This window comes from Odocoileus virginianus, chromosome 5 (assembly GCF_023699985.2).
Source record: "Odocoileus virginianus isolate 20LAN1187 ecotype Illinois chromosome 5, Ovbor_1.2, whole genome shotgun sequence".
Classification (NCBI taxonomy): domain Eukaryota; kingdom Metazoa; phylum Chordata; class Mammalia; order Artiodactyla; family Cervidae; genus Odocoileus; species Odocoileus virginianus.
Window position 1 is genome coordinate 80,666,901 of NC_069678.1, and position 27,052 is coordinate 80,693,952.

The 27,052-nt window shown below is 49.0% G+C and overlaps 1 protein-coding gene across 6 annotated transcripts in view; it reads right to left on the reverse strand.

The window, feature by feature from the left end:
- MAST2 (microtubule associated serine/threonine kinase 2) overlaps window positions 1–27,052 on the reverse strand; it is a 204,066-nt gene that overhangs the window by 4,533 nt on the left and 172,481 nt on the right. For 4 of the 6 annotated variants that reach the window (XM_070468225.1, XM_070468224.1, XM_070468229.1 and 1 more), the window contains 18 exons: window positions 25,901–25,976; window positions 23,457–23,477; window positions 21,591–21,669; window positions 19,217–19,371; window positions 17,237–17,312; window positions 14,641–14,850; window positions 10,334–10,435; window positions 7,932–8,064; window positions 7,085–7,146; window positions 6,747–6,832; window positions 6,102–6,310; window positions 4,959–5,097; window positions 2,928–3,060; window positions 2,025–2,190; window positions 1,347–1,448; window positions 982–1,104; window positions 703–812; window positions 197–351 (listed from right to left, as the gene is read on the reverse strand). In XM_070468225.1, coding sequence (XP_070324326.1) covers window positions 197–351; window positions 703–812; window positions 982–1,104; window positions 1,347–1,448; window positions 2,025–2,190; window positions 2,928–3,060; window positions 4,959–5,097; window positions 6,102–6,310; window positions 6,747–6,832; window positions 7,085–7,146; window positions 7,932–8,064; window positions 10,334–10,435; window positions 14,641–14,850; window positions 17,237–17,312; window positions 19,217–19,371; window positions 21,591–21,669; window positions 23,457–23,477; window positions 25,901–25,976 — 2,137 coding nt within the window. The remainder of the gene's footprint in view (window positions 1–196; window positions 352–702; window positions 813–981; window positions 1,105–1,346; window positions 1,449–2,024; window positions 2,191–2,927; window positions 3,061–4,958; window positions 5,098–6,101; window positions 6,311–6,746; window positions 6,833–7,084; window positions 7,147–7,931; window positions 8,065–10,333; window positions 10,436–14,640; window positions 14,851–17,236; window positions 17,313–19,216; window positions 19,372–21,590; window positions 21,670–23,456; window positions 23,478–25,900; window positions 25,977–27,052) is intronic. The other 2 variants (XM_070468227.1, XM_070468226.1) reach the window with 1 other exon arrangement.

A 27,052-nucleotide genomic window follows, 5' to 3' on the forward strand; every position in this document is an offset into this window, starting at 1 on the left:
AGACACGAGGCCGAGGGTGGAGGGCCCAGCGGCCTCCCTCCTCCAGCTCAGGCTTCTTCGGGGGCTCGGCTCACAGACCCTCCCTCCGGGAGCCGCACGCGAGAAGACCCCTCACGGCATCACATCCCTCCCCATCATCGGTGACCGCCCCGCGGATGGCCGTGCCGCCCACCCTGGCAGAGCTCTGAGTGCTCACATCTCGGGGGAGCCGATCACCCAGCTCCGCTCTCGGCCCCTCAGCCCCGCCAGGCCGTCCGTGCGGTCCTCCTTCTCCTCACTCAGGCTGCGCTTGGTGGGGGGTGGCGTCCTGCGCTCCTCGAGCAGCGAGAGCCGCTCCATGCTGCTGTACACCTGAGAGCACAGGACGCATGCTGGGATGCCCAACCACCACACCACGGGCCACAAAGGATCCCCGGCGCCTGGAGCCCAGGAACTGGAGCTAATTCTCCCCTTTCCTCCCCTGTACACAGCTGATGGACATTCAAGGAAACAGCCATTCCACTGGTCTGACCTGGCCCCACCCCAGCATCTCATACCTTAGGGCCCTGAGTAGACCTGGAAGCATCCACCCCGCGCAGGTGCGGCCCTCTCCCCTCTTTTCCTGGAGACAGTGCCAGCCGCCGCCCCCTTAGGTGTGCCCCAGCACACCCCTCAACAGCTCTGCTCCTCGCAATTCTCCAGCTGGGGCTGCACCGGTCGCACCTTGCTGAACCTTGGAGAACAGGACGAGAACTGGCGAATCTCAAGGCAGCCATCCTCACTCACTTCCTCCTCATCCTCCGAGTCCACGTGGTGGTATCGCTCTGAGCGGGCTGGGACACACAACAGTGCCTTTCAGAGGCCCTGGTTTTGGCCTCCTTCAACCCCATCAGACCTCAGGAAGGCCTGGAAAAGTGACTCCCAATACCAAGCTCAGGGCACACAAGTGTCTCTGGGCACAGGTAGGATTCCCACCCCTCCCTGTCCCACCAGTGGCCTTACTGTCAAAGTAGCTGGTATCGTCCTCTGACTCCAGCTGAGGGATAAATTCAGCCTTCTGGCGAAGAAGTCCTGTCCAGTCCAGACCAGTGAAGAATGGGTGCTGCTTCACCTCATAGGCACTGCCTGTGGACAGGGATGGTTTGGGTGGGTGGAGTCCAGGTCAGCACATCCAATGAGAACCTAGTTCCCGAGAGGCTGGGCCTGGAGGCCTCAGCTCCAGCATCATCTTCTTCTGCCCACAGGGAGCACGGCAGTCAGGAACCAGGGGCACTGCCCACATCTGAAGCCTGAACCTCCCAGTTACATGGACAGCCCCGCTCCTCCCTCTTGCAAGTGCTGAGACAGCTTACTGGGGCCTGTCCCACCTGTGCCCAGTCTCTCCAGTGGGTTCTGGTGGAGCAGTTTGGAGGTGAGATCTTGGGCATCTGGCGGCAGTGCATCATCCCCCTCAGGCCACACAATCTCATCTGAAGAGTTATCGGGGTGACAAAGGAAGGAGTAGGTTAGAGAAGGTCTTAGAAGTCGTGGGCAGAGTGGGGAGCTGGAGAAGAGGGTCCTAGGATAGGATATGCCATAGGGAGGTATAAAGGGCCCAGCCCAGAGCCCTGAAAGCCTTGCCTGGGACCCACTTCCTTTAAGTTGCACAAGTTCCTCTCTCTCTGGGGGAATCTCCCACATCCTCGACCATGGCTGGCTCTTTGATCCAGAGCGACCACTGAAAAGCAGTGGCGTCCCCTCTTCTGATCTCCAGCTCACCCTGCCTTTATACTCCTGACACATGTATACTCACACACACACACACACACACACAGAACTCACACTCACGGCACAGGTACACCCACGCACATATGCGGGATCACAAACATGATCAGAACAAGTGCTAGGTGACACACAGGGTGTGCATGTGCACATCTGAAGCAAGCACACCACACACACACATAAGAATTCAGAGCAAGAACTCATAAGCCTCACAGATGCTTGTGTAAATCATACTTGTGGATCTGGATTCTGTCCCCGCAGTGGGCTGGAGAGATGGTACCTACCACTGATCACTTGCCCAAAGAGCTCCTCCGGAGTGTCTCCAAAGAAAGGGACGCAGCCCACCAGGAACTCGTACAGGATGATGCCCATAGCCCACCAGTCCACTGGCTTCCCATAGCCCTGCCGCAGGATCACCTCAGGCGCAATGTACTCCGGGGTCCCACATACCTGGGCACAGAGAAGTAGGGGGGCTCAGCATCCTGAGACAGTCACCTGGCATGGGTGACAGGATGGGTGGCTGGATGGGTGGGGGTGCTTCCGCTTCTGGAGCAGAAAGTCTCTGAATGAAGACTCAGTGCACTCTGGTTAATGAGTAGGAGTGACAGGAGCCCCAGGCTACCAGAGCTGGCGCTATCGGTGGGGTGAGTCTACGTATTTCCTAACTAACTGAAACGTCTGGTTCTATCCCTCTTGGCATGTGGTGCCCACAACTGGCCTCTGCCCTCCAGCCTCCCAAAGAACAAACCCTATGGCCACTTGACTACTACAGCGACTTATGAACAGTCACAACCCGAAATGTCACATCAGGAAACGCCCAGAGGCTACTCTCCAGATGCAGCCCAGTGGAGACTTGGAGCTGTGTTCCCAGGACATAGGTGCCGGGGGAGCTCTGCCCTTCACTGAGGCCAGGAGGCTCAGGACCGACCTCATGTCGGCTCTGAGAGTGTCAACGGTCCTGTGACCGGTCTTCTCTGAAGCCCCAGGAGGAAGATGATTTTGGATTTTCTATCCATTTGGTTCTCATAGGCCACCCTATTTCCAAAGGTGCTCCCTCCCTGGAACTACAAAGAGGAAAAGACAGGTGCTCTCAGTCTTAACACTGAGCTGCAGGGGAAGCATATGGCCCCCAGCCCTTACTCTGCAGCCTGGAATTCAACCCCCAAAGTCTCAACCGTCCTTCTTACCTGCTTGTCCAGGAACTCCCGCGCATCCTTTTCAATGTGGCCCTCGTACAAGTTTGTGGTCAGACTCATGAGGCCGATTTTGGAAAGGCCAAAATCTGTGAGCTTGATGTGACCCATGGATGTAATCAGCAGGCTGGGAAACCAGAGAAACAAATGTCTGGATATATTTCCTGGTCTTCCAAGAGTGCTGACTTTAGTATACTCCCCCTCTCCCCACTCAGGCAGGGGACAGGCAGCTGTGAGAGAACAAACAGCTCTGGCTGTGTGAGAACTGCACTCTGCATGAGCAACTAACCTGCCTTTTGCCCACCAGCCCCCCAAGTCACCTTTGTTTACTGCCCTTGACTGCACTGTACACTGAGGGGAAGTATCAGCCGACTGAGGAACAAGCTTTCTTCTGCAAGTGGTCAGCCCTGTCCTTAGGCTCCAGACACGTCCGGTCCCCTCTCCTGACCTGGGGGGCTCACAACACCCCAAATCAGGGAGAGGGGGAAAGGGGCACAATGATCTCATCCCACATCTACAGCTGGACTTGGGAGGGCTCTAAGATCTCACAGGGAACTGTCTTTTCCCCTTCACACACTCTGCCTGAGCCATTCCATTTTGTGCCAAAGGCTTCGGCCCTGCTACCCCTGTACTCCCTGGTATCTCCGGCCCTGACTTCTTTCATGAGCTCCACACCTACTCACTGCCAGAAGCCCTACAGGCGCCAAGAACTCAACCTGTCCAAACAAACTCATGGCTCTGAATGGGTCCTCTTCTCAGTGAAAAGCAGTGTTTCTCTTACCTACTGAGCTCTTTGGTAAGTGCTTTAGTGATTGTTTATAAAAATATTCTGGCTCATGAAAGGTCTTACAGAGGAATAACACAACCAAAGCAGGTATTATCATCCCCAAGAGGAGGAACACAAAGCTCAAAGAGGTTTAATTCACCGACCTGAGCTCACAGGGTTAAGGAGCTCTATGAATGCAGTCTGTCTAATGTCAAAGCCGCTTTCCATGACAGAGGTTTATCACTCCGGCCTCAAGACGGAAACGTGGAAGATGTCCCAGCCTGCTCTCTCACCCCAGGCTTACCATTTCCTTCCCACTTCCCCATCCCTCTCTTCTCCCGGCTGACTCTGCTCCAGGGCAGGCAATGCTGTTTGGGGCCTAGTCTACCGCTGTGGTCTCACCACTTCTTTCCACGGGCAGTGATCTTCCTAAACCTAAATCAAAGTCTGAGTGTGTCACCCTGTGGTTAACAGACCCTTCAGAGACTCTGTGTGTATTCTGCGCTTAGTCGCTCAGTTGTGTCTGACTCTTTGCAACCCCATGGACTGTAGCCCGCCAGGCTCCTCTCTGTCCATGGGGATTTTCCAGGCAAGAATATTGGAATGGGTTGCCATGCCCTCCTTCAGGGGATCTTCCCAACCCAGGGATCAAACCCAGGTCTCCTGCAACACAGGTGGATTCTTTGCTGTCTGAGCCACCAGGGAAGCCCTGGGTCAAAGATTCTCTAGGACCCTTTAAAACTCAACCCAAACTAAATAAAAGGTCCGTTGATGGTCCAATGCCTGCCCCTCAGTCACTACTCTTAACAATCTCAGCTTCAGCCATACTGTACTATTTGTAGTTCCTCACACCTGTCTGTGCCTTTGCATATCCTGCTCCTCAGCATGAGAGAGTCACCCACACTGGACTATAGAGCAGGGACGAGAATATAGTGCTTGGCATGGAGCACATGTCAGTAAATGTCAGGCCACTTGCTCTGCCATCTACTAGATGTGTGGATTCTTTTGCTCCTGCTTGGGTTCTTGGGTAGAGCTCCTCACTGATTATTTGATGTCACCAAAGCCTTACAGTGTCCCTGCTGGACCTTGCTGTCAATGTTCTTTGCCTCTGGGGATAGTCAGGGGTTAGAGTACCAAGCCCAGGTGCACACCCACATGAGTAGCCATTTGGGATAGATTCAAACATGCTGTGTCTGCCTTCATTTATCTTGAGACCCAAGTGGGAGACCCTAGACAAGGGACTCGGAGAGTGGGCATACTTGTCAGGCTTGAGGTCACGGTGCACGATGCCATAATTGTGTAAGTACTCCAGGGCTAGCACGGTTTCTGCAAAGTACAGGCGCACCATGTCCACAGGCAGAGCCCCAATGTTCTTCAGCAGCGTGGCACAGTCTCCTCCTGCAACGAGCCCGGGCCACCATGAGGGAGGGGGCCAGTGCCCTGCTCCAGATGGCCTCAGAGGCCCCAGGGGAGATGGCATCACCAAACTCCCTGGTGCCAGAGACGGTGATTTTAGCACCCCTGAGACAGACTGTGGACAGGAGCAGGAGTAAGAGGAATCGGCCGGGGAGGGAAGGCCAAAGAAGGAAGGCCAAAGAAGGAAGGAACCCAGGCCTCTATGCCTGTAAGTTGACTTGTTGGGACAGGACTAAGTTATTTTTGGGTGGGAATCCTGTTTATTGTAAACACGTCTGGCTGAGATTTCAGCATGTGTTATTTCCTTCCTGTTGGCTGTCCTTTAGTTTTGAGTACAGTAACATTATAAACTCCCAGCACATACCCAAGGAATTAAAAGGGGAGTGTTGTTCAGCTTCAACTTCAAGACTTAGGCAAAATATCTTTGGAAGCTGTACACAGCCCTGACGAAGGGAGAGGGAAGGCCACTGGAGAAGCTGTGCTCCATCCTGCTCTTCTGTGCCGTCCCAAGCATGCCGCGTGCTCTTTAAGGGGTGCCCCTCTAAAGCCTGTCTGTCGGGGCGGCAGCCTGCCTTTCTCCCAAGGGCCGAGATGCAATCCTCCCAGCGACTGACCCTGGGCATGGGTGGCTCTGCTGCCTCCTCGGTCCTGTGTGGCGCCAGCAGGCTGTGGGCTGTGCAGGCTTTGGGCACAGATTTTACAGCTGAGGGGCAGATACATCCTGTCCCAGAGTGTCTGTCTCTGTGCCTGACGTGGGCAGCCTCATGGCAGCTACTGCTCCAGAAGCCTCTCCCTGGGAGAGGCACGGCACCTGGTGCCCGCCATAGCCAAATGGTCTCTACGATCCTAAAGCAGAAACCAGGGCCAAGAACAGGTGGGGAAGCTGGGCCCTGAAACGTCACACCCACACAAAGCTGCTGGTCCCTGATCAGGGCTGTCTCTGACTGTGCCTTGGCCCCCAAGGCAGGCCACCTGTCCCCCAGTACCTTCCACATACTCCATCACCATGCACAGGTGGCGCTTGGTTTCAAAGGAGCAGAACATGCTGACCACAAAGGGGTTCTCGGCAAAAGTCAGTATGTCCCGCTCCACGAAGGCCTGCTGGATCTGGTTCCGCAGGATCAGGTTCTGCTTGTTGATCTTCTTCATGGCAAAGCGCTGCCGGGTGGACTTGTGCCGCACCAGGAACACGGCCCTGGAAGCAAAGCCCGTCTGCTCCCCACAGCCCTTGGCCATGCCCTCCCCACTGCCAGCCTGGGGGTCAAACTGACTCCTCTCACACCTTATCAGTGTATGGAACAGGGGCAGGCGGTGCTCAACAGTGAGAAGAACCCAAGGGCCTGCCCTGGGAGCTCGTCAAGTTCCTGAGGACACAACTCACCCACTCCTCAGAGCTCACAAGAGGACGAGTGCCCCCAAGGGAAGAGGGGCTCTTGCCCAGGAAAGGTACCATGCTCAGATGTCAGAGGGAACTGCACTCTCGCCTCTCCAGGAGGCTTCAGGGAGGGAGAAGCACCATCCTGAGGGACAGTACTGCTGCCCAGAGGACCAGGTACCACTCACTTCCAGAAGGAAGAGCCCACGGGCCAAGTGAGTTCCAGTCCCGGCCACACCCTGACCCCTGCCTTTACCCATAGGCGCCATTGCTGATGAGCTTAATTGTTTCAAAGTCCTCTTCAGAGGGTGTCTTTTTCGATGTCAGTGATGCCCCACGGCCCTGGAAGACAAGGGAAAAGGCAGGGGGCAGGCATGGTCAGAGCGCACACACCCGAGGAGGCTGTGCTCCAGTGTCTGCCCGGCTCAGCCCTGCCAGAGCCTCCCTGCTCTTCCCAGAGCTGAACAGCCTCTCAGACAGTACGGCAACCACCCTCTCCGCTGGCCCTCCTGTGCACAGTCTCTGAGAGAATCCACAGCCTGTACTTCACAGGGCCCAGGCTCCAGGGTTGAGGCAAGAGCTCAGAGTCTTTACCTCGACTGAATCATCTGTCTCCGGAGTGTCAGGACTGTCATAGCTGCTCAACTGGGCCATTTCTAGAAACAAAGCAAAGACACAAGACAAAAGTGTGCGCGGCAACATCAGACCTCTCAGGCGTCCACTCACGTCACAGGACAGACACATGGAGGGGAGGCATAAAGGCTTCCTGCACCAGTCTGGGAGGCGGTCTTGCGGCTCTGGCTTTAGTGGAGTCACAGCTTTTGGACTTGTTTGCCAAATAACATTGCCACTCGTATCTCTCTAAGTCCAGTGCCATTCAAAAGGCCTGGAAAATTCTACAAAGCTTCCCTCAAACTTGGGACAATGGCTGAAAACAGGCCTGAAGCTGGTAGCCGGCCCCTGTCCTGCTGGCCAAGACTCTGCTCTGCTGGATGAGGCCGGGAAGTAGGGCAGGGTGACTAGAGACAAGGGACTCAGATGCCCATCTTCATAAGGGATTCAGTGTGAAGCCCGAGTCAGGACCACCCCAAAGACACAGGGGGACCTGTAAGGTGGCAGCAGGAGAGGCAAGCATGCAGACTAGGTGACTGTTTTTGAAAATGTGATTGTGGTCCTTGTGTTGACCTCTTTTGACCTTTAGGATCTAAATCCAACCCAGATGCACCCAAGACAACCCCGCTTGGGTGTCAGAAGGCAGATGTGGAGGATCTCGAAGGAGTGGCTTTTTTATGACACAGAACACAGGGTCTACCTACAGCCCTCGGGCCTCTGAGGCTGTGTTGTGTCCCTGTTCAAATAATCCTCTTCTCCCAGTGGCTTCCCTGCTGTTAGAGCTTGTAGGCTGTGGGGCCTCTTTGCAGCCACGAGGCTGCATGCTCACCCTCTAGGGGATCCCGTGTGAGGCCCAGTTGGCTAACGATGTAGCGGGGAATGTCACATTTAATCCCTTGTCCCTCTTTGGCGTGGCCCTCAGCTGCTTCTAACAGGTGGTAGAACTCTTCAGGGTCAAACTCCTGTACCAGGGAGAGAGGTAGTCAGTGGTGAGAGCTACAAGCAAAGGCTGCTGGCCTTTATAGTTTTAAGACATTTACCCAGAGCAGGAGGAATAGGAAGATTTCCTCTTTGTGATGGACACCCCAACCCCAGAATCCCCAGAAACATCATGAGTCAGAGACCAGCAGGGACAAAGCTGTCTTAAAGGTCATCCCCAAATCGGACATCCTAAATATCTGCTGTCTTCTACAGCAAGAAGACTCAGAGCTTTGGGTTTCTAGAGAGCTCTGCCTATCTGCCTGGTCCAAAGCCTTGTGCCAGCCAGACACAGCACTATCCGGTGTGTTCCCACACCTAGTGCAGAGGGGCAGTCCTGGCCCACCTTCAATCACACTTCACAGCCCTGCTGGTACATGCCCATGCTGTCAGGCATCTACTGAGTAACCCCTGTGTCCTGGGGTCTAGAGAGCCATATGGACACAGCACTAAAGTCCTTGTCTGCCCAGAGAACAGAGTAACGAGGGCCTCACTGACTGAGTGCCTACTAAGTGTCACATGGCGCTATGCCCTGATGATACCTCTATGATCTTGGGGAGGATGTCAAGTCTCACAGAGATGCATGGATTTGACCATGGCCACAGAGGTAGGGAGAAAGAGAAAACCACTGCACAAGCCCAGACTTAACTGCCAGCCCCTGTTTAATCACAGACTTCATGTTGTTGCGGGAGTGGCCCTCTGGTCACCACAACCCCAGCCTCCACTGCTTTTCTTTACCTCTGGTCTCAGGGGTTTAGAAAATACCACCACCACCTATTGCTTAGACTTTACCTTCTATTACCTTCCTCCTCCGTCCCTGTCTAGTCAGAATGTTACTTCATAAACCCCCTCTACCCAACTCTCCTCATCTGTTCTCTACCACTGTCTGAGTTCATGGCGCTCCTCTCTCACATGAACTGCGTTAAGGGCCTCTGCCCCTCTGTCCCTGGCTCATCCTGCCTTCGCCCCCAATTGACTATCCATGTTGTAGCCATAGTTATCTTTCTCAGGAGTAAATCTCATGGAGTATTACTCAGAAATAAAAAGTAACCAATTACTGCTGCATGCAATAACATGTATGAATCTCTACAAAATTATGCTGAGTTCAAGAAGTCAGAACTTACTAGATGATTTAATTTATATTAAACTGTATAAAAGGCAAACTTAACCATAGTGAAAGAGCAGATAGGTGGCTGTCTGGAGTGGGAGGCGAGGTGGGATGGGGAAAGGGGCTGACTGCAAAGGGGCACAAGGGAATTTTCTGAGGTGAGAGAAATAGCTTCCATCTCAACTGTGGCAGTGACTATAGACAGGTGTAGATTTGTTAAAACTCACTGAACTGTATAACCAAATAGGATATATTTTATTGTATGTAAATTATACCTTACAAAGTTAGTTTTAAAAAGTAAATCTAACCACGTCACATTCTTACCCAAACTTCCTGATGGCTCCCAGTGGCCTTACGGATAAGCATAAACTCCTGAGCCAAGAACCCGCACCCTTCATGGTCCTGTCATGATCCACCTCCCAAGTCTGTTCTTCACCAGCTCTTCAGACACACCCGTACTCCATCAAATGCCCTTTCTGATGGCTCTCCCCTGGCAAACTCACAGTTATCCTTCAAAGTCACTGACTAAGCTTCACGTTCCCCAGGGGGCCTTCACTGAACATTCATTCCTGTCCATCATGAGAAGGACCAGAGCACATCCTTCCCCATGTTCCAACTGTACCTTGGATTTCCCCCCTTTACAACACTTCTGCCAATATAATAACTATTATTTGCACATCTTCAGGCCTCATACCTAAGTCATTCAAGACGAATTCTAACCCTGCTGCAGAGGAGGCATTATGGGATCAGGACTCTGCTTTATTTATACCTGTATCTCCAGCATCTAGAATGAAGAAGGCATTCAGTAAAGTGTCACTGAATGATCAAATGAAGGGTGGACTCAACTTGTGCAAACAAAACTGGCCTGTGCTTCTCAGCCCTGGGGCCCCACTAACCTGGGCCTGCTCAGTGTGGGGTGGGCAGATGAAACCTCTTCCCGCCACTCTCCTCAGGGGTGTCCACGTTTCCTCAGGGACTCATTTGGCCCCCCAGTGCTTGTACGGCATATTTAAATAAGGACTTCAGCAGCAGAAATGGCAGTGTGTGCCCCCACAGTTCTGCTGTTAGCAGAATACTTCCTCTGCAGTCCTTATTCCCTCCCCTCCAGCCACCACCACCCCCCAACCTTCCCAGAGCCCACTCACCAGGCATTCCAGGAGACGAGCTGGGCGGGCAATGACAATCATCAGCTTTTTCACCAGCTGCATCACAAAAGCCACTTCTGAACTCTCTGAGCGCTCATGAGCCTGTAGAGAAGACAAAGGTAGCTTGAGCGATCTGCCAGCCCAGCGTGGCGGAGCAAAGCAGGACTGGCCTGAACAGAGCCGACTCTGGGGAGAAGTGCTTTGTAGTACAGAGAGCTCAAAGCAGAGACCTTAGAGGGTGTCAGTGGGCCATGAGCAGGAGCCATGTGAGCTGGTGAACACTGCATGACGCAGGAATGTCACAGGGACACACTGCTTTACCTGCTTCTCCATCCAGCAGGCTTCACTTACCCACCAGACCCCAGCTCAAGAGGCAGCTCTCAATGGAGCCTTCACTGATGCTCACATTCCACCACAGACAGACTGTAAGGAACAGAAAGACCTCAAAGCAGGAGAGTGATGCGAGCAGCAGGGACTTCAGAGAGACCTCTCTGGCTATAGTGGGGATGGTGCATGAAAGAGGGCAAGTCTAAAAGGAGGAAAACCCACCAGCAGGCTGTGGCAATAGTGCAGATGAAAAAGGCATAAATCAAGGAAGTAAGAATGGAGAGAAATGGACAGACCGAGCCATCTAAGAGCAGCCCTGAGGTGTGCGAGAGGCAGGAATAGATGGTAACTGCAGCTCCAATTTTAGGGAAATTCCAGTGAACCACTAAATGAAATAGATAATATGAAGAGATATGCAGTTTAGGTAAGGATAGGTAGTAGTAGTTAGTAGTAGTTTAGTTGCTAAGTTGTGACTCTTGCAGTCCCATGGACTGTAGCCCACCAGGCTCCTCTGTCCATGGAATTCTCCAGGCAGGAATACCAGAGTGGATTGCCATTTCCTTCTGCAGGGTATCTTCCTGACCCAGGGATAGAACCCAGGTCTCCTGCATTGTAGGCAGATTTTTTACCAACTGAGCTACAAGGGAAGCCCCAGGGATAGCTAGAGAACATATTCCCTTTAGCTTTAAAGACAAAGCAGGTAAGTGGAAAAGAGTTCTGTTTTGGACCTGGAGAGTCTGAGGTACTACACTAGCTACTTTCTGAGGTATCTGCTCAGCCCAGGAGAACTTTTTTCTGGAAACTGCTCTGACTTCTAGAGTCCATGTTGTGTGGCTGCACTTTCCCTCCCACTTCCAATAGCTGACCAGAGGGGATGTAGGTGCTGAAAGATGGATGGAACGACAACGGTTAATACCAGGGTGAGAGAACTGTATAATCTGTTCTTGGGGAAAGGGATGAGAGAACCAAAGAGAGAACAGAGTGGACCGGAGGAAGATGAACACTTCCTGGCTTTCCACAGGTTCTCATTTCTAGCTCTGGTCCCTTCTGAAAGCCTGGTTGCATTGCTGTCTTCAATTCTCCAAGACCTGCCCTTTCAGTCTTTATATAATGAACTGTTCTGAGGTGGCTCTACTACTTGCAATGAAGAATACCAGATGATGTGGGAAGGAAAGTGAAGGATCTGCAGCTCAAGAGAATAGAGGTGGGCAGGGACCCTTAGTGGATGGATGACAACTGAAGACATGGGAGCTGATAGGACTGATCAGAGTGAAGAAGGAGAATGGGAGCATGGATGCTCAGGAGGGTGTCCCTCGGAACACCAGAATTTAAGAGAACTTATGAAGGAGCAGCAAGACGGGAGAGAAGAGTGTCACGACAACCGGGGTGGGGGTGGGGTAGATCCAGGAGAGGTTTCTTCACTTTGCAAACTCCTGCAGAGAGGCAAACAAAGGTGAGGGCTGAGAGAGGTCACAGGATTTGGCAACTGGCCAGTTAGTTCTTTGGGGACTTTTGCCTGAAACAGTTTTAGTGGAATATGGGAAGGGAAAGTGGAAGGCAGGACACTGAATAGTGAATAGGTTGCAAGAAAAGAAATATAGCAAATGAAAACCATTAAAAAAAAACAAACTGGTTATTAAAGAGAAGAGAGGCTGGGCACTTGATGAAATTGTGTTCACTCTTACTAAATATCAATCAAATATCAACTGTGTGAAGGCTCATCTAAGACCCCTACTCCATCACACACACACACACACACACACACACACACACACATGAAGAACAAGAAGTAACAGCTCCCTTTTCTATGTTCTCCTAGCTGTTTGCTCATAGCACATGGTACTAGCATGTTGTCTTATAATTAACTGTCTCTACAGCTATGCTGCTGAGCCTTGTGAATAGACAGCCTGTGTCTTTCTTTTTCCCTCACATGCTAAGCCTAGCATAGGTGCTTCTTATATAGCAGATGTTAATGCTCGCTGACTAACTGTTTCAAGGTGTAAGATCTTAGGCTCTGGAATGAATAACCTGGGTTTGGGTTCCAACTCTGTTACTCAAGAAACAAGTTACCTTGGGCTAGCTTGGCCCCTTTAAGTTTTGGTTTTCTCATCTGTTTATTTAGAGAATAATAATAGCACCTTCCATACAGTGCTGTTGTGAAGTTAAATTAGTGCAGTAACTAGCATATTCATCTACCAAGGTTTCCCTGCAGGCATCTTTCATTCTAGTCATGTCAAACTACTTTACCTATAATGTCCAGAATGTACCAAGTTCCTCCACACCTCTGAGAGGCTGTTTGTACTCCTTCCTAAGTTCAGTGAACTCCTACCTCCTCATCAAGATCCAACTTTTCCTGAACTCTCCACACAGAGTCAGCATATCCTCCTCTGTGCTCAGAACTCATCTATAGCTGGTGCTCATCAATCACACTACAATAAATAAAAGTGAGGTAATTCATAGAGCACTCGGTGTGGTGTCTGGCACACAGGACACTTCAATAAATAATAGCTGTTATTTTTACTCTAATTCTTATTGATGGGTCTGTACACCCCAGTCAGAGGCAAATGCCTTGAGCCAGTCTTGCACTGAACTTCTTTTCTGCATTCCTAGGGCCTAGCAAACGACAGAACATATGACCGCACTGGCTCCCTGTCTAGTATTCTTCCTACTTCCAGGGGCAATGAATCTGGAAAATGCCTGTAGGTTCTGGGCAGGGCTCTGACTTTAGCATTTCAGAAGATCAATCTTAGATGTACAAGCAACCTTGGAAGTCTGGTTGATTTACCTCACATCTCAGTCCCCGATTCCTATCTATTGTTACAGAACTGTTAGAAAGTTATTCTTGAGTGGAAACAAACAGCTGCCAGTGATGTTTCATGGGACTTTAGCTTTTTTAAACTCTATTTCTGCAATGTCTGAATGCAAGTATTACTTTTAAAATTAGAAAGACACTTTTATAGAAGGAAGAACTTCTTCACCTATTAAAATCAAAACCTTTCTCACAGTAACTCTTGTCCACTGGGCTTGTCTACCTTTTAGGGTAGGGGAAAGAAAAGCTATGCATCTATTACATATGAGAAGTCTTCCAGTATCTGACAGCAATGATCGTGATCCTTTCTCTAGACTGAAATTTTTCCTAAATTAAAAAAACAAAAAACTTCCTGCTCCTAACTTCTGCACTAACATAGTGGAGTCCATTTGATTATCAGCCTCGGCTCTCAGCTCCGTTGGTGAGAAGGCATGGGTCTGGAGGTAACTGGGTCTAGACTGGGAAACACTCTAGTGACCTGAAGAGCCCAGCCCCAGGGAGACAGCACATCTCCGCTCCCCTAAATTGTGCTAATGGTGCGATATGAACAGCTGTGGTCTGCGGAGAAGCACCCATCACCCAAGTGGAGAGGTGGAGAGGAAGCCAAGAGCAGAGCATGACGCAGCGAGGACTCCGTGTTCTTTGGATTTCTTCACCCAGAGACTCTCGGGAGCACCAGGTCTCTAAACCATCTGTCCCCACTAGAGAACTTCTCACTACGCACAGGGAGTGTCAGCGAACAGATAAACAGTCCTCAGGAATGCTTTAATCTCAGCTGAGAAGAAGCGGTCTCAAGGCTCTGCTTACACCGGTGTGTCTACAAAACGAGAGCCCACGACAGCCACTGGGCCTCCTTCTGGCTTTGGGTTACAAGTCTCCCAGGGAAGTATTTACAAACACTACTAGTGTCGGGACCTCGGGCAGGGTAACCGGAATTAGAAAAGGAAAAGACATAGCACCGAGTTCCGATATTAAACAGGCTTCTCTCAGAAATGCAGGCGACTGAGGAGGAACCAAAGTCCAGCAGCAGCAGCAGGACACGTGAGGTCCCCACACACCAGCAAGAGGTGGCAAGCAGGCAGGGAACACCATGACCACTTTAATTTTAGCTCAGGACTATAACCACTGCCACAGGGAGCGTTCACCAGAGTTCTGGCACAAGGACACTCACATCTTGCAGAAGTTTCTCTAAATTCTCTTGAAGTTCGTAGAAGTAGTGTGAGGTAATGAGGCCACTCCGAGATTTGTCCAGGCAGTCTCGGGCCATCTCTATCACCTGATGATGAATAAAGCTCAAGGTTCCATCAGCCAAGGGCAACACGTTGTCTGGAGTGTTGGAGGAAATGAATTCGGCTAGACGCTCTTCCATTTGTGCAGTGGCCTGCAAATCAAAGAGGACAAGTGACTCTCTCCTCCTGCCAGGTCGCCTGGAGCTAAGCCTCAAGGGCCTGGTCATAGCTTGAGGACAGGCTCTGTGATCCTGCTTTCCTGATATTGCATTTAGGGAACCTGACGACTAGACACATGAAAGGTCACCTTCAAGTCAAGTCAAAACATTCAGTCGAGGCCCTCTCCCATCTGGCCTTGTCCACCTCTCCACTCCTTAAAGGGCATGCTCTCTTACTCTAAGGACACTAGGATTCTGTTGTTTCCCTCCTTCATTATGCTGTCTCACGCCTCTGTCCATTGATGCTGTTGCTTGTGTGTGGCTCTTTCACCTGCCAAGCCTCCCTGGCAAACTCCTACTACTCCTTCTAATCTCAGTTCAAGCATCATTTCCTCTGGGAAGTCTTTGATTCCTCCAGGCAAACTAGGGCTTCTTCTCCTCTGTGCTTCCACTGGACCCCCCAACTACACAAACTTGGTGTGTGGACACTGCTGGTTTCTAAATCTGTCTCCAAACTGGGAACTTCTTCAAGCCAGAGGGAGTCTGATTATCTCAGGATGTTCTTACTTCACCTTAGGACCCAAATGAGCTAAGCAGATGTTCAGAAAGTATTTACTGAAGTTATGAACCTGCCTGCTCACGGACCCGGATCCCCAGCAGAGCAGCATGGGGTTTGGCTCAGAAGCCTCTTGGGGACCTAACTGCACACAAATGTCGAAAGAATAAACATATGTGAGCTAATAAGTTCCTGCCTATCTGGGGCTTGGCTTTCTTGTCTTTGCCCACCAGGTGGCAATTTCTGATTTTCAGTGTGTTTAGGTGAGAATTTGTGTATGTGTGTGAATGTATACACACACTTTTTGTTTATGCATATAGACACATATATATATGGTGGTGGGAGGGGAGAGGAGGTGGGAGGGAGTGGAAGGAATCAACATATTTTCTCTACCATCAGTTTATCCTACATGAATGACTTGGGGACATACAAACATGCAGTGCTAGAATAACAACACAACACCTAATACATAAGGAGGAGGAGGAAAGGGGATGCATTTCCAAACACTATACATACCCCCAATTTTCTTCTTATAAAGAACCAAGCACAACAGAGTGATTTCCACACCATCACTCTCCCCCTCTGCTTTGCTCTCGTTCTCCAGTGCCCACTCAGAGGCTAGAAAGTGCAGACCACAGAGCAGCAGAGAAGTAACAGCTAACACTTCTGAGTGCTTACTGTGTCCTGGGCACAGTTAGAAAAGTTTAATGTTCATTAATCTTCACAAGCTCCCTATGAGATAGATTCTCTTCTTATCCCAAATTACAGATGAAGCAAATGAAGTTCAGAGAAGTTAATCATCTGCCCAGGGTCCCGAGACTAATACACAGTGGAAGCAGACTTGAACCCAGTCCGTCTGCTCCCAGAATCTGCTCTTTCTCACTGCTCCGCTTCCCTGTGAAGAAGGAAAGCACAAGGATGGCGCACCTTTCCCTCAGCCTGCCATGTGTGCCCGGAGACTCCCCGAGGCTACAGAAAGGACATGCTTGGAGAAGCAGGAAACCACACATTGCCAACCCTCATACAGATGAACCGGCAGAGCCAGGGGTCTGGACAGAGGATGAAGAAAGAGGCCTGAAGACCTCACGCTTGCTGTTGTCATGAAGAGGGGTCCACCTGGCCCTGGTTCACTCTCTCCAGAGCTGGTTTGTTCTGCAGGAGCAGAGCCTATCATTAGACAGCCACATCACAGGGTTTAGGCATGTGGTCCTCAAAACGAAATGCAAATGGGAAACAAGATTCTCATTCCGCATACGAGGAGGCTCATCGTCAAACTGCAGCCATAGACCACTTCTCAACTATCTCAGGACAGTAACCTGCCTCCCCCCTTAGCATCTCCCCACTTGAAAACACAAGTCCAATTGTGAATAGCAACTCTGAGCTCTGTCTCCCAGCTTACTGCTCCCTCTGGCCAATTTTCTGGCAGGGGAAATTTAGAAATCTGTCTTAAATGAAGGTGCTCTCAGAGGGCAAATCTCCTTCTGGGGGACCCCAACTCATGGATTCTCATGGGCAGATTAGAACCAAGATCTCTGCTCTTTCCTTCCCCACTAACAGATGGTAGTATACAGTTTTGACATTTCCCTCTAGACACCCCTTTTCTGTGGGGAGTGGGGAAACAGAGGCTTGCAAGTACAATCCCCAAACTCCCAAGTCCTCTGCCCCTCCTCTTCTCTGGCAGTCTGGAAGTCCCCATGTTGTGTCCTCCTATTCTGGCTGCCTCCAGAGACAGAGTGCTACCTCCCACCTCTGGTCTTTGCACTGGGGCTGGCTGGAGGCTGCATTCTCAGAGATATTACCATTTCCTTTAATCTGGATCCTTACCTTGGGGAATCTTTCCTTGTATACATGATTCATCATTATTATTTCACTGTCAAAGGAAACTGGTGACCGTCCAGGACTAAATAAGAAAGAAACAACTGTGTTACGTTAGTGCCAGGGAACCATTGAGGCGAAGGATGCCCATCCCCAGAGCCCGTTCCCGCCCACTGTCTGCAGCACCCATACACTCCCACCTTCAGGAGTGCTGAGTTCCAGAGCCTCCTTATTCCTGGAGCTGCCAGTACACTTTCTTCAGCTCAAAATGGTGTCACTTGGAGCTAGACTATCTTCCTGTAAGAGGCCTGGCCTTCACAAAGACCTCTGAAAAGGCCTAGACAGGAGGAGACCACTCTTGAAGCCACAGATATTTCTTCTAGGATCCCCACCCCCAGAACAGGACTCTCTGGGTCCTCCTTGCTTTGACCAGTGGGGTTGGGCCCACCCCCAGCATGTTCCAGGAATCAAATCAAATCAAAACACCAACCATCAAAACAACTAGAGGAAGACAGTGTATACCTGTATCTTTTCCAAAAAAGCTGCAGCCAGTGGGGCTGATCTAGCTCTACCTGGGGGATGAATGAGGCCAGTCCCACCAGCCTGTACAGAACTGGAAACCTGGGCCATCTAAATCTTCCGCTTTGGCCCAAGTGTGGTTATATCCTCGTAAAGGATTTAAAAGCCTGAGCCACACAACTGAATGGGTACTTGGGTCCTGCCCAGTTTGATGCCCGCGACATGAGATCCCAGCTGAGTCCAGAGCTGCTCTATTCTGCCTTTCCTCCCTGCAGTGGCCCTGGTCTGCCTGCTGCAATAATGCACATTACCAAGCATTTTAAGAGTAATCCTCAGGGATTCCCAGAGATACTGCAGTCCTCTTAATCTCAGATGGTCTAACAGGGGCACCTGTTTCGATATGGACTGTGAAGAGCACCAAGATTCGGGTGTTCCTCTGTTGTTCCCGTTGCTTGGGAGCAAGCACTGGGCTCCGTGCTCCCTTGTCTGAATGTCTGACCCTGTGCACTACAGTCCCAGTCATTACTGTCATCAACCTAAATTTGAACCAGTCTTTGTGGTCTGGCTCAGCTCACTCCCTGACACTTGTAGTGCCAACATAACTCGAGGGGACTCTTCCTGGGAGGCATTACTCCTTGGTCCCCACCCTCAACATGTCGGCCAATTCAGTATTTCTCAGGGGCCCTGGAAAGCTGAGCTCCATCTCTGAAAGCCCTGCTCATTGCAGTTTCCACCTTCTTTCTGAACCTGGAATTTTGGCACAGATTTACCACCTAATGCCAAAGAGAACAGCTGACTGATTCCATGGAATATACAGAGAAATCAGGGGTTAAGGACTGCTTGGTTTGATGATCCCCAGTGATTCAGGGGGGTGAGATCGACTGAGATGGCCATTTAGTTCTTCTTCTGCGATGGGCTTCTCCCCGAGTCAGCCACAAGTGTTCTCAGAACCAATGTTTTCAGTTGGCTGAGTTATATATTCTGGGCCTCTGGGTTCTTAGCCAGGTAACCATAAGAAAGGATGATACCATTACTCTCCCATAACTGAAAAGAGTCCACAGTACATTTCTACTGCCAACTACTTTCAAAGGGAAGAAGAGGGACTCCCATGACAGCATTGTTAGGCACCTCTCAGTGGCAGGGGGTGAGGGGTAAGCTGAACTGTACCCGAAGCCAAAGGGCTTGAGCCTCCCTGGACTTGACTCATTTGAGCTGTGCCCATGTGCTAGGCCAGGGGTTGGCAAATTACAGCCCACAGACCAAATCTGGCCAGCTGCCTGCTTTTATAAATAAAGTTCACATAATGTCTGTGGATGAGTCCACACAACAGCAGAGTAAGTAGCTGCCAGAGGTGGTATGGCCTACAAAGTGTGAACTATTTACTGTCTTGCCCTTTATGGAGCAAGTGTGCCAACTCCTAGGTTCTGAGGACAAGCTGAGCTCTAGGGCGTCGGGCAAAGGACCCCTCACCTGAGGCTGCGGGAGCGGGGCCGCAGGGCGGGGGACTGCCGTCCCTCCTCATCGGGCACACTCTCTGTGCTGAAATGCTTCGTCAAGAAGTGCAGCTCATCAGCCGTGGGCTGGAAAGGCAACTGGTGCAGCTTCTCCTGAGAGGAGCACGATGACTAAAGGGGACATTTAAAAAAAAAGCTTTAGAGACAAGTTTGAGGTAGTCCAGGAGTGGAGGTCACTGAGAATGGTGAGGGGCCCCCAATCAATGTAAACCTGAAGTCAGCCCACAGAAGCAGGCTTCCCCTCCACTGGGCACCATCCTGTCCATCTCTACCCCTCAGGGCTCTCAGTCCTGACGAAGACGAGATACTCTCATCCTTTCTGAGTTTTTCACAGGGTTAGACCCAGACATTCTTGAGGTGTGAGAGCTCCCTGACTCCCTAGGAGTCCTCCTTAGGTGGCAAAAAGCAGATTCTACTGCAAGGACCTCTTACTTTCAGTGAAGCTTTTGGCTAGTTGGAATGGCAAGTAATTAATAATTCATGCTTCCTGGCTTCTTTGGAAATGTCCTAGGAATGCTCAGCCTACAAATGACATCCTTGTAAGTTTTCCCTCCTACAACACCTTGGAGAGCCCCTGGGTGGCTCAGCAATGCTTCCATCAGGCTGTTACCCAGAGGGCAACTGGCTTCGCTGAGGCTGTGACCACTTCGCCCAGGCTCTGGAGATACCAATAGGCAAGAAAATGCAGCAGGGAAGAAAATTAATTTTAGATCTGCAACCCAAAGATGAGATTTGACCTGAAAATAGTTAAAGAGTTCTAAACATGGCCAGATGACTGAGATTAAAGCTAAGATCCCAGTGGAGTCACAGGAGACTATGAGAAGGAGTGAGCTGTGCTATTAGAGGCAGCCCACAGTACAGCCATTGCTGTGGCAGCTCTGGTCAGTGAACCACCCCCTCACCCGACCAGACTGGCTACAAAAGCAGCCAATCCAACACTCTCGGCTCAATTCTGCTCACCGACTGATGAAGTAACTGGAGTTAAACGTCTAAATCCATTTACACTCAAACCTGCTGTACCACACTGAGAGAACTCTGTGGCCACACATAAGCCTTAATGCCAAGTGAGAAACCAGAATTTTTTTTTTTTTTGACTAACAGTGCACACTTCTCTCATGGAATGCTATAATAAATAAAATTGTAAACAGCTGGTGGGAGGTTTTCACAGGGCTCTGTCTTGGTCACGTTTTTTATAAACGGTTTAGACAGAAACTATTTAAAAGTATCCTCACTCAACTGCAACTAACAGTGAAGCAAAGTTGGTATTTTAAGGTATTTCAATAAAATAAGCTGAAGCAATGGGTTGAGTCGATTAAAACTTTTTGAACAGGAATATATATACATAACAAATATATGACACTTACCTTGGATCTAAAAAAAATTATGGTTGAGTAAAGGATTATGGGAAGCAATATTTACTCGGGAAAGATCTGAAACTAAACAGCTGCCAAAAGACCAGTGAGATCTCTGGATTAATTTAAGAGTAATATTTAGGACTCTCCTGCGGGTCAGGAGTGGTTAAGACTTTGCACTTCCACTGCAGAAGGCATGGGTTGGATCCCTGGTCGGGGAAGTAAGATCCCACAGGCTGTGAGGTGCAGCAAAAATAAAAGAGTAACTCCTTTTACCTGCTTTGGATTTATGAATATAGACAAACTGAACTGAGAAGACCTGAAGAATGGTGGAATACAAGGGAAATGGGTCATCCAGTCTGTGGCTTGCAAAGCCTGAAATACGGCCCTTTACAGAAAGTGTTTGCCAATGTGTTATCCTGCCTTCAATTAAAAGTTGCTCAGTGAGGAAGCCTCATTTTAGCATCAATTGTGCACAGCGGCAATAGGACATCTGTTGTGTTTTAGGCTAAAATCTTCTCTAAGAAGTTTTAGAAGTTTTTGAAGGGAAAAGTGAAAAAGTTGGAGGATACATGTCCTTTGGGACATGGGAGGGGTTATCTGCTCTTGACTGCAGTTCTGGAAATAAAATAGGGGAACAAGGGAACTGTGCTTAGGAGTCCCTGTGCCCAGCCTCATGGGCAAAGAAAAAGTCCATCCTCAAGTTCCCCTCGGACTCCACTAGGAATAACTGATGCTCAGAAACAAGTTGGTTAATTCTTTCCAAAGGCATGACTATGACTAAAAGATCTGACTATGGCTATTACAGGCCACCAGACCTCTGCCCCACTCAGCCTCATCCCAAGCAACCTCTCTGAGCTGGGCTTTGGAGAAAAAGTTGAGAACCATTTCATAACACTGTAGGGACAGGGAGCAATAACTTGTAGGGAAGTATTTCCTCAGGGTGAAGGAAATACAGCCACAGATTTGGCTACTTACTGAGACGGTAGAGCTAGGGGTGTTGGTTCCATAGCCTGAAGAAGGCAATGAGGCCAAAGACCAGCGCCGTCCATCAGTCCTATGTAAGAAACGAACGTTAGGCAGTTTCCATCAGACCCTACCCTGAGCCCAGGACTTGCCTGTCTTTTGATCAGTTTTTGGGGGGCAGCTAATTCACTGGTTGGCTCTTTCTTGTCTCAAGACAGTACTGCTTGGTCCAGCACATGCTTTCATATCTGTCTCCTACATGGGGCCTATTGTTGTGTATTTTCCACTGAAAGACAGACATCTCTGACCATAAAGGAGTCCATAACTTTAAATAAGAACATCTGTTATGCAATACTATGGTTTTGGAATAAACATCTTTACACTCTCAACTTATTCACTTCTAGCAATGACAGAAGATCCCAGTTAAAGGCTACAACACAAGGAGAGAACTGCCACTGAAATGCTAGTTCCTTTCCTAAAGGCTCCACATGAAGGGCCCTTTGGGGTGCCCCAGGCCACTGGGTTGATAACCAGGAAGAAATGAAACTACCACTTGGGTCTGAGTATGAATCAACAGAAGGCAAATAGTCAAAGGCTACTCAGGACCCATTAGGATTGATAAATCCAATCTTTGAGAATGTTTGCCAAAGAGTGACAGCAACCTGATGAATGAGGAGTGAGTTGGTATAGCCTTGGCTGTATATGAGACTCTAGGGCAGGCTTCTAGCTGCTCTTTAGAGGATGTGCCTGAAGCTCTCGTTACAGAGAACCACAGTTACCTGCTTTGCTGGGGGGAAGAAAGATCAAGCAAATATTTGGCTTGAAGCTTTTATAACATGGACAAGTGATTCTTTCCTGGATTACAGGATGTATTGTAACAAATGTTCTTTCTTGTGGGGCTTGGGGGGTGTAGCCTGCTCTGATTGAAGTTAGAGGAAAACTTCTTTGAACATTAGCAATGGAGGACCTTTAGAAGTTAAGTTCAATACTCTCAATCTTCAGAGAAAACATTCAAGACCCAGAGATCAGGGTGGATTGTTTTGTTCCAGGCTTCACAGTTAATAGTGGGTAGGGTGAGGCATGGAGAGGAAGAAGCAAAAAAGGAATCAATCTTGCCAGGGCTTTTCTTTTGGAAGCACTCCTCTCCACCCCCAGCAACACTGAGCAGCTTTTCCTACTAGGTTCTGTTAGGGGACAGCCGGGGGTTCCATGCCACATGCACACAACTCAAAATTCATGCCACCCAGGCAGCCAGTCCTGCTGGAACCTAGTCTCTGAGACACAAAATGTCCAAGAGCCTGCTCAAACATGATGTTCTCTCTAACCTCTGCGTGGCCCTGAGAGCTCTACACAAGAAAGCAAGCCAATTCCTGGAAAACAGAGCTCAGTGAAAATGGAACTAGTCTAGCTCAGGGAGGCATTTCCCAAACCCTTGTCAGATACACTTCTCCACAGGTGACTTTTCCTCCTTCACACGGAAATGGAAACCAATTGCATGGCAGCCATTTTCCTCTAAACTGAGGAGCAGGGACCACCAGAGTCAGAAGCGCCACTATAAGGAGGCTTCTGTGTCCTCTGCTGGGTCATCCACCAGGTGACCAAGCAAAGCTGTGGGAATGAGGGTGACTTGTCTCTTTGCTCAGAAGCTTGCAACTATTTATCAAATCCTGCCTCTAGGCATATGAGTGGAGCCTTGGTTCCAGCAGGCAGAGGGGGCTCCCCTAGGGCCTCTTTGCTAGAAATGAAAGGCCAAATGTCCAAACCCACAGTCAGAGAAGACTCATCACACCCAGTTCTCACCAAGCACAAAACCACAAACCACACTGTCTGGCCATGCATAGCAGTTTCCCAGCCCCTCCCCGTCAAGTCCGCTATTACCTGTCTGCTCTGTGGCCATGGCTGTAGTGGAAAGACATACATTAAAGTGAGAACCAAAGGGAACCAGAGAGATTGATCTGTCTGACCCCTGGCATTTGGTCTAGCTTGGCAGAGGCAAACCTTTTGTTTAGGAATGTACAAAAGTTAGGAATGGAATTGTATGACTAACAGGTATACCCCTAGGGTTTCATTACATCTGCCTTTTGTGTGAAATTCCAAACTAATGCAATGCTATAAAGCCCATGCTGGACTTCAGTGACAGGAAACACAATTCCTGAGGACTCTGTTTGGCAGGATTGACATCTTCCTCCCCTCCCCTATCAATACCTAACTGCTTTCCTGACTCTGTCTGGTAAGAGGACAGCCTAGGTTTCTGTCTTCGACTCAAACTTCAGGCCACCTAGCACAGATATGTGTGGATCTCAGTGGTAATACCAAGCCTCAAAGTTCCTAGCTGATCTATTCCTAAAGCCCATGCAATGACGCAGGCACAGAGCACCAATGGAACATGCTCGTCCCTCTGCCTGGATTGTCTACACACCTGTGTTCTCACTTTCAACAAGGCAGGCTCCTTATCCTTCAGGCTGGCTTAAAGATCAGTCCTTCTTAGAGGCCTACATGACCACCCAGTATAGACTCTCCAGCCTCATTCCCCTCCTACTCTTTTAGGCAGCATATTCTTTCCCTTTATAGTGCTTATCACAGGTTATAACTATATACTTGTTCATTTGCTTGTTCATTATTCTTCCCCACCACTCATTCAATCAGTAAGCACTGACTTAGTGCTTATTATATACCAGCAGACATATCTGTAACATATTAAGGCATCTCTATTGAAGGTGCTTTGATTCTGGTTAAGAGGAAATGGAAAGCAAATAAGAAAATACAGTCAAGCCCCCCTTATCCATAGTTCTGCATCTGCAGATTCAACCAACAGTGAATCAAAAATATTCAGGGAAAAAATAATCCAGAAAGTTCCACAGAGCCAAACCTGAATTTTCTGGTGCCAGCCACTATTCACACTGTATTTAAGACTATTTACATAGCATTTACATTGTATTGGGTATTATAAGTAATCTAGAGGTGATTTAAAGTACAGAAGAGGATGTACACAGGTTATATGCAAATACTATGAGACTTAAACATTTGTGGATTTTGTTATCCACTGGGGTCCTGGAACCAGTTCCCTCTGGATACCCAGGGGTGACTGCATCAGGCACTGAAAAGTACTAGTTTGAACATCAAACTGGATGCTCTGCTGGGAATGATGAGGGACTTCTTTATACTGTATGGTGAGGGAAGGCCTCTCTGGAGAGCCAGTGTTAACTAAGCAAAGACCTGAGGGAACAGCATTCCCTCAAAGGGAACAAGTGCACAGACTCTACTAACTCCACTAAGTTTCTAGAAAATGAGGGCTCTGTCTGTCTGGTTCCCACTAAGTACCCAGCCTGTGCCTGGGCTTACTGGGTGCTCAGTAAACATTTACTGAATGAATGGGGAATGACTCAGCATAGAGGACAGTCCTAGGTCCTGTTGTCCAAGCTCTGAGGCGAGAGTTCACACACAATCGAGGCAGCAAGTCTGGGACAAATGAGACTTTCAGCCGGGCTGGAAAAGCAGATGCATCCATCCAGCATATTCCTATACTGAAAGCATTCCTTTTCTGGAGGTCTTAATGACAAAGACTGGCTCTAGCCAAGAACAGCTTTAAAAATAAAATCAAAGAACATGAACTCTGCCAAGGAAGATTTTAGAGATGTTCTGAAAAGTAAATAATTTGTATAGGAAGCCTTGATACATGGACTGGATGGACTCATGTGAGTCAGCTCAGGTACTTCTCCAGAGGCCAGGTGATAGCCTGGCAGTGCGCTGAACTGTCAAGACTGCTCCCATGTGCAGTCATATCAAAAATGAGTGAAATGTGAGGAATACAAGCACGGCTTTTCATCACACCAAATCCTTCTAAATTTATGGGAGTATAAGTGAAGACCTGGTAGTTTCTTTACCCTCAAGGAGAGAGGCATAAATGGCTCCTGCCAGCTACCTGGAACTAGCTGAGTAAGAGGAGGAAAAGTGTAACTTCAGGTCCTCCTGGGAGGAGAGCCCATCTTCTCATTAGTACAGCTCTCAATCAAGAATATAATGTTTCAGAACATACATTCAGGGAACCAGGGATTTCTGTTTAAGATTATAAAATAAATCCACTTCTAATATCTGCTTGCCCATTTGAACACTCAAATGCAAACACCTATAGTGTTTGGAAAACAAAGGTTGAACAAGATAATTATGACCTGGGCAAGGAAAGCAGGAAAAGAATTTTGATAGCTGGCAGACCCAAAGGTAACAGACTTGGAAGGGCAATGTCTCAAAGGAGGAAGCTGACATTTAACTGACATTCATGCAAATACCACACATGTTAGTCACAGAAGAGTCTACCAACTTACCTACGGGCAGGAACAAAGGAAAAGTGAGCAGGTGCATTTGGAGAGAAATTCCGGGGACTATCCAAAGGACTGTTACCTGTGGACAGGGAAAGTAAAAGAAATCCTCTGTGAGGTCTCCTTCTGGGGAAGGCTGAGATGATAACCTTTAGAAAAGAAATCATCCCCTAGCATTGGCAGTGGGCACATATGATTATTTTTCCAGGCCCACCATTAGTTTAATGATTCTCTCTTTGCAAAAGCATGCCCAACCCCAGAGGGTTTTCCCTTGTTCCCAAGTTGCCTATAACCCATCTATGCTTCTCAGACATCTGTTCTAGATCTAGCAGCAACTTGACAATTTCATATCCTCTTTGGAACACCTCAGGTTCCAATCTGCCTAGTCAAGTTAACCCAACTTTGCAAAAGATTGAACTCATTCAGGGCAGAGTGCACAACCAAACACTCAAACACTTCTCAAAGGGCAACAGGACTGCTGCTGGTCTGAAAGGCACTTGCACATATATTCTGCACACTGCATACAAGGGGATATAACCCAGAAATATGTGTGCCTAGGGGAAAATGAAGATCTCAGGTGCAGACTTAGGAGAGTGGTGTTCCTTAAACAGTCCACACACACAAGGTCCCCAAGTCTGCAAAGCATGCTCAACCCTTCACAGGGTAGGAATTATCTCCATCTCTTTGTTAGTTTTCACATGTCCCTTATAACTTGTAAACTTATAGCTCAGAAGCTTTGAACAAAACTGTGTGCTTCTGTTTACAATAGCCAGGACACGGAAGCAACCTAGATATCCGTTGGCAGACGAATGGATAAGAAAGTTGTGGTACATATACACAATGGAATGTTACTCAGCTATTAAAAAGAATGCATTTGAATCAGTTCTAATGAGGTGGATGAAACTGGAGCCTATTATACATAGCGAAGTAAGTCAGAAAGAAAAACACCAATATAGTATATCAATGCATATATATGGAATTTAGAAAGACGGTAATGATGACCCTATATGCGAGGCAGCAAAAGAGACATAGATGTAAAGAACAGACTTTTGGATTCTGTGGGAGAAGGCGAGGGTGGGATGATCTGAGAGGACAGCATTGAAACATGTATATTCTTTTTTTTTTTTTCATTTATTTTTATTAGTTGGAGGCTAATTA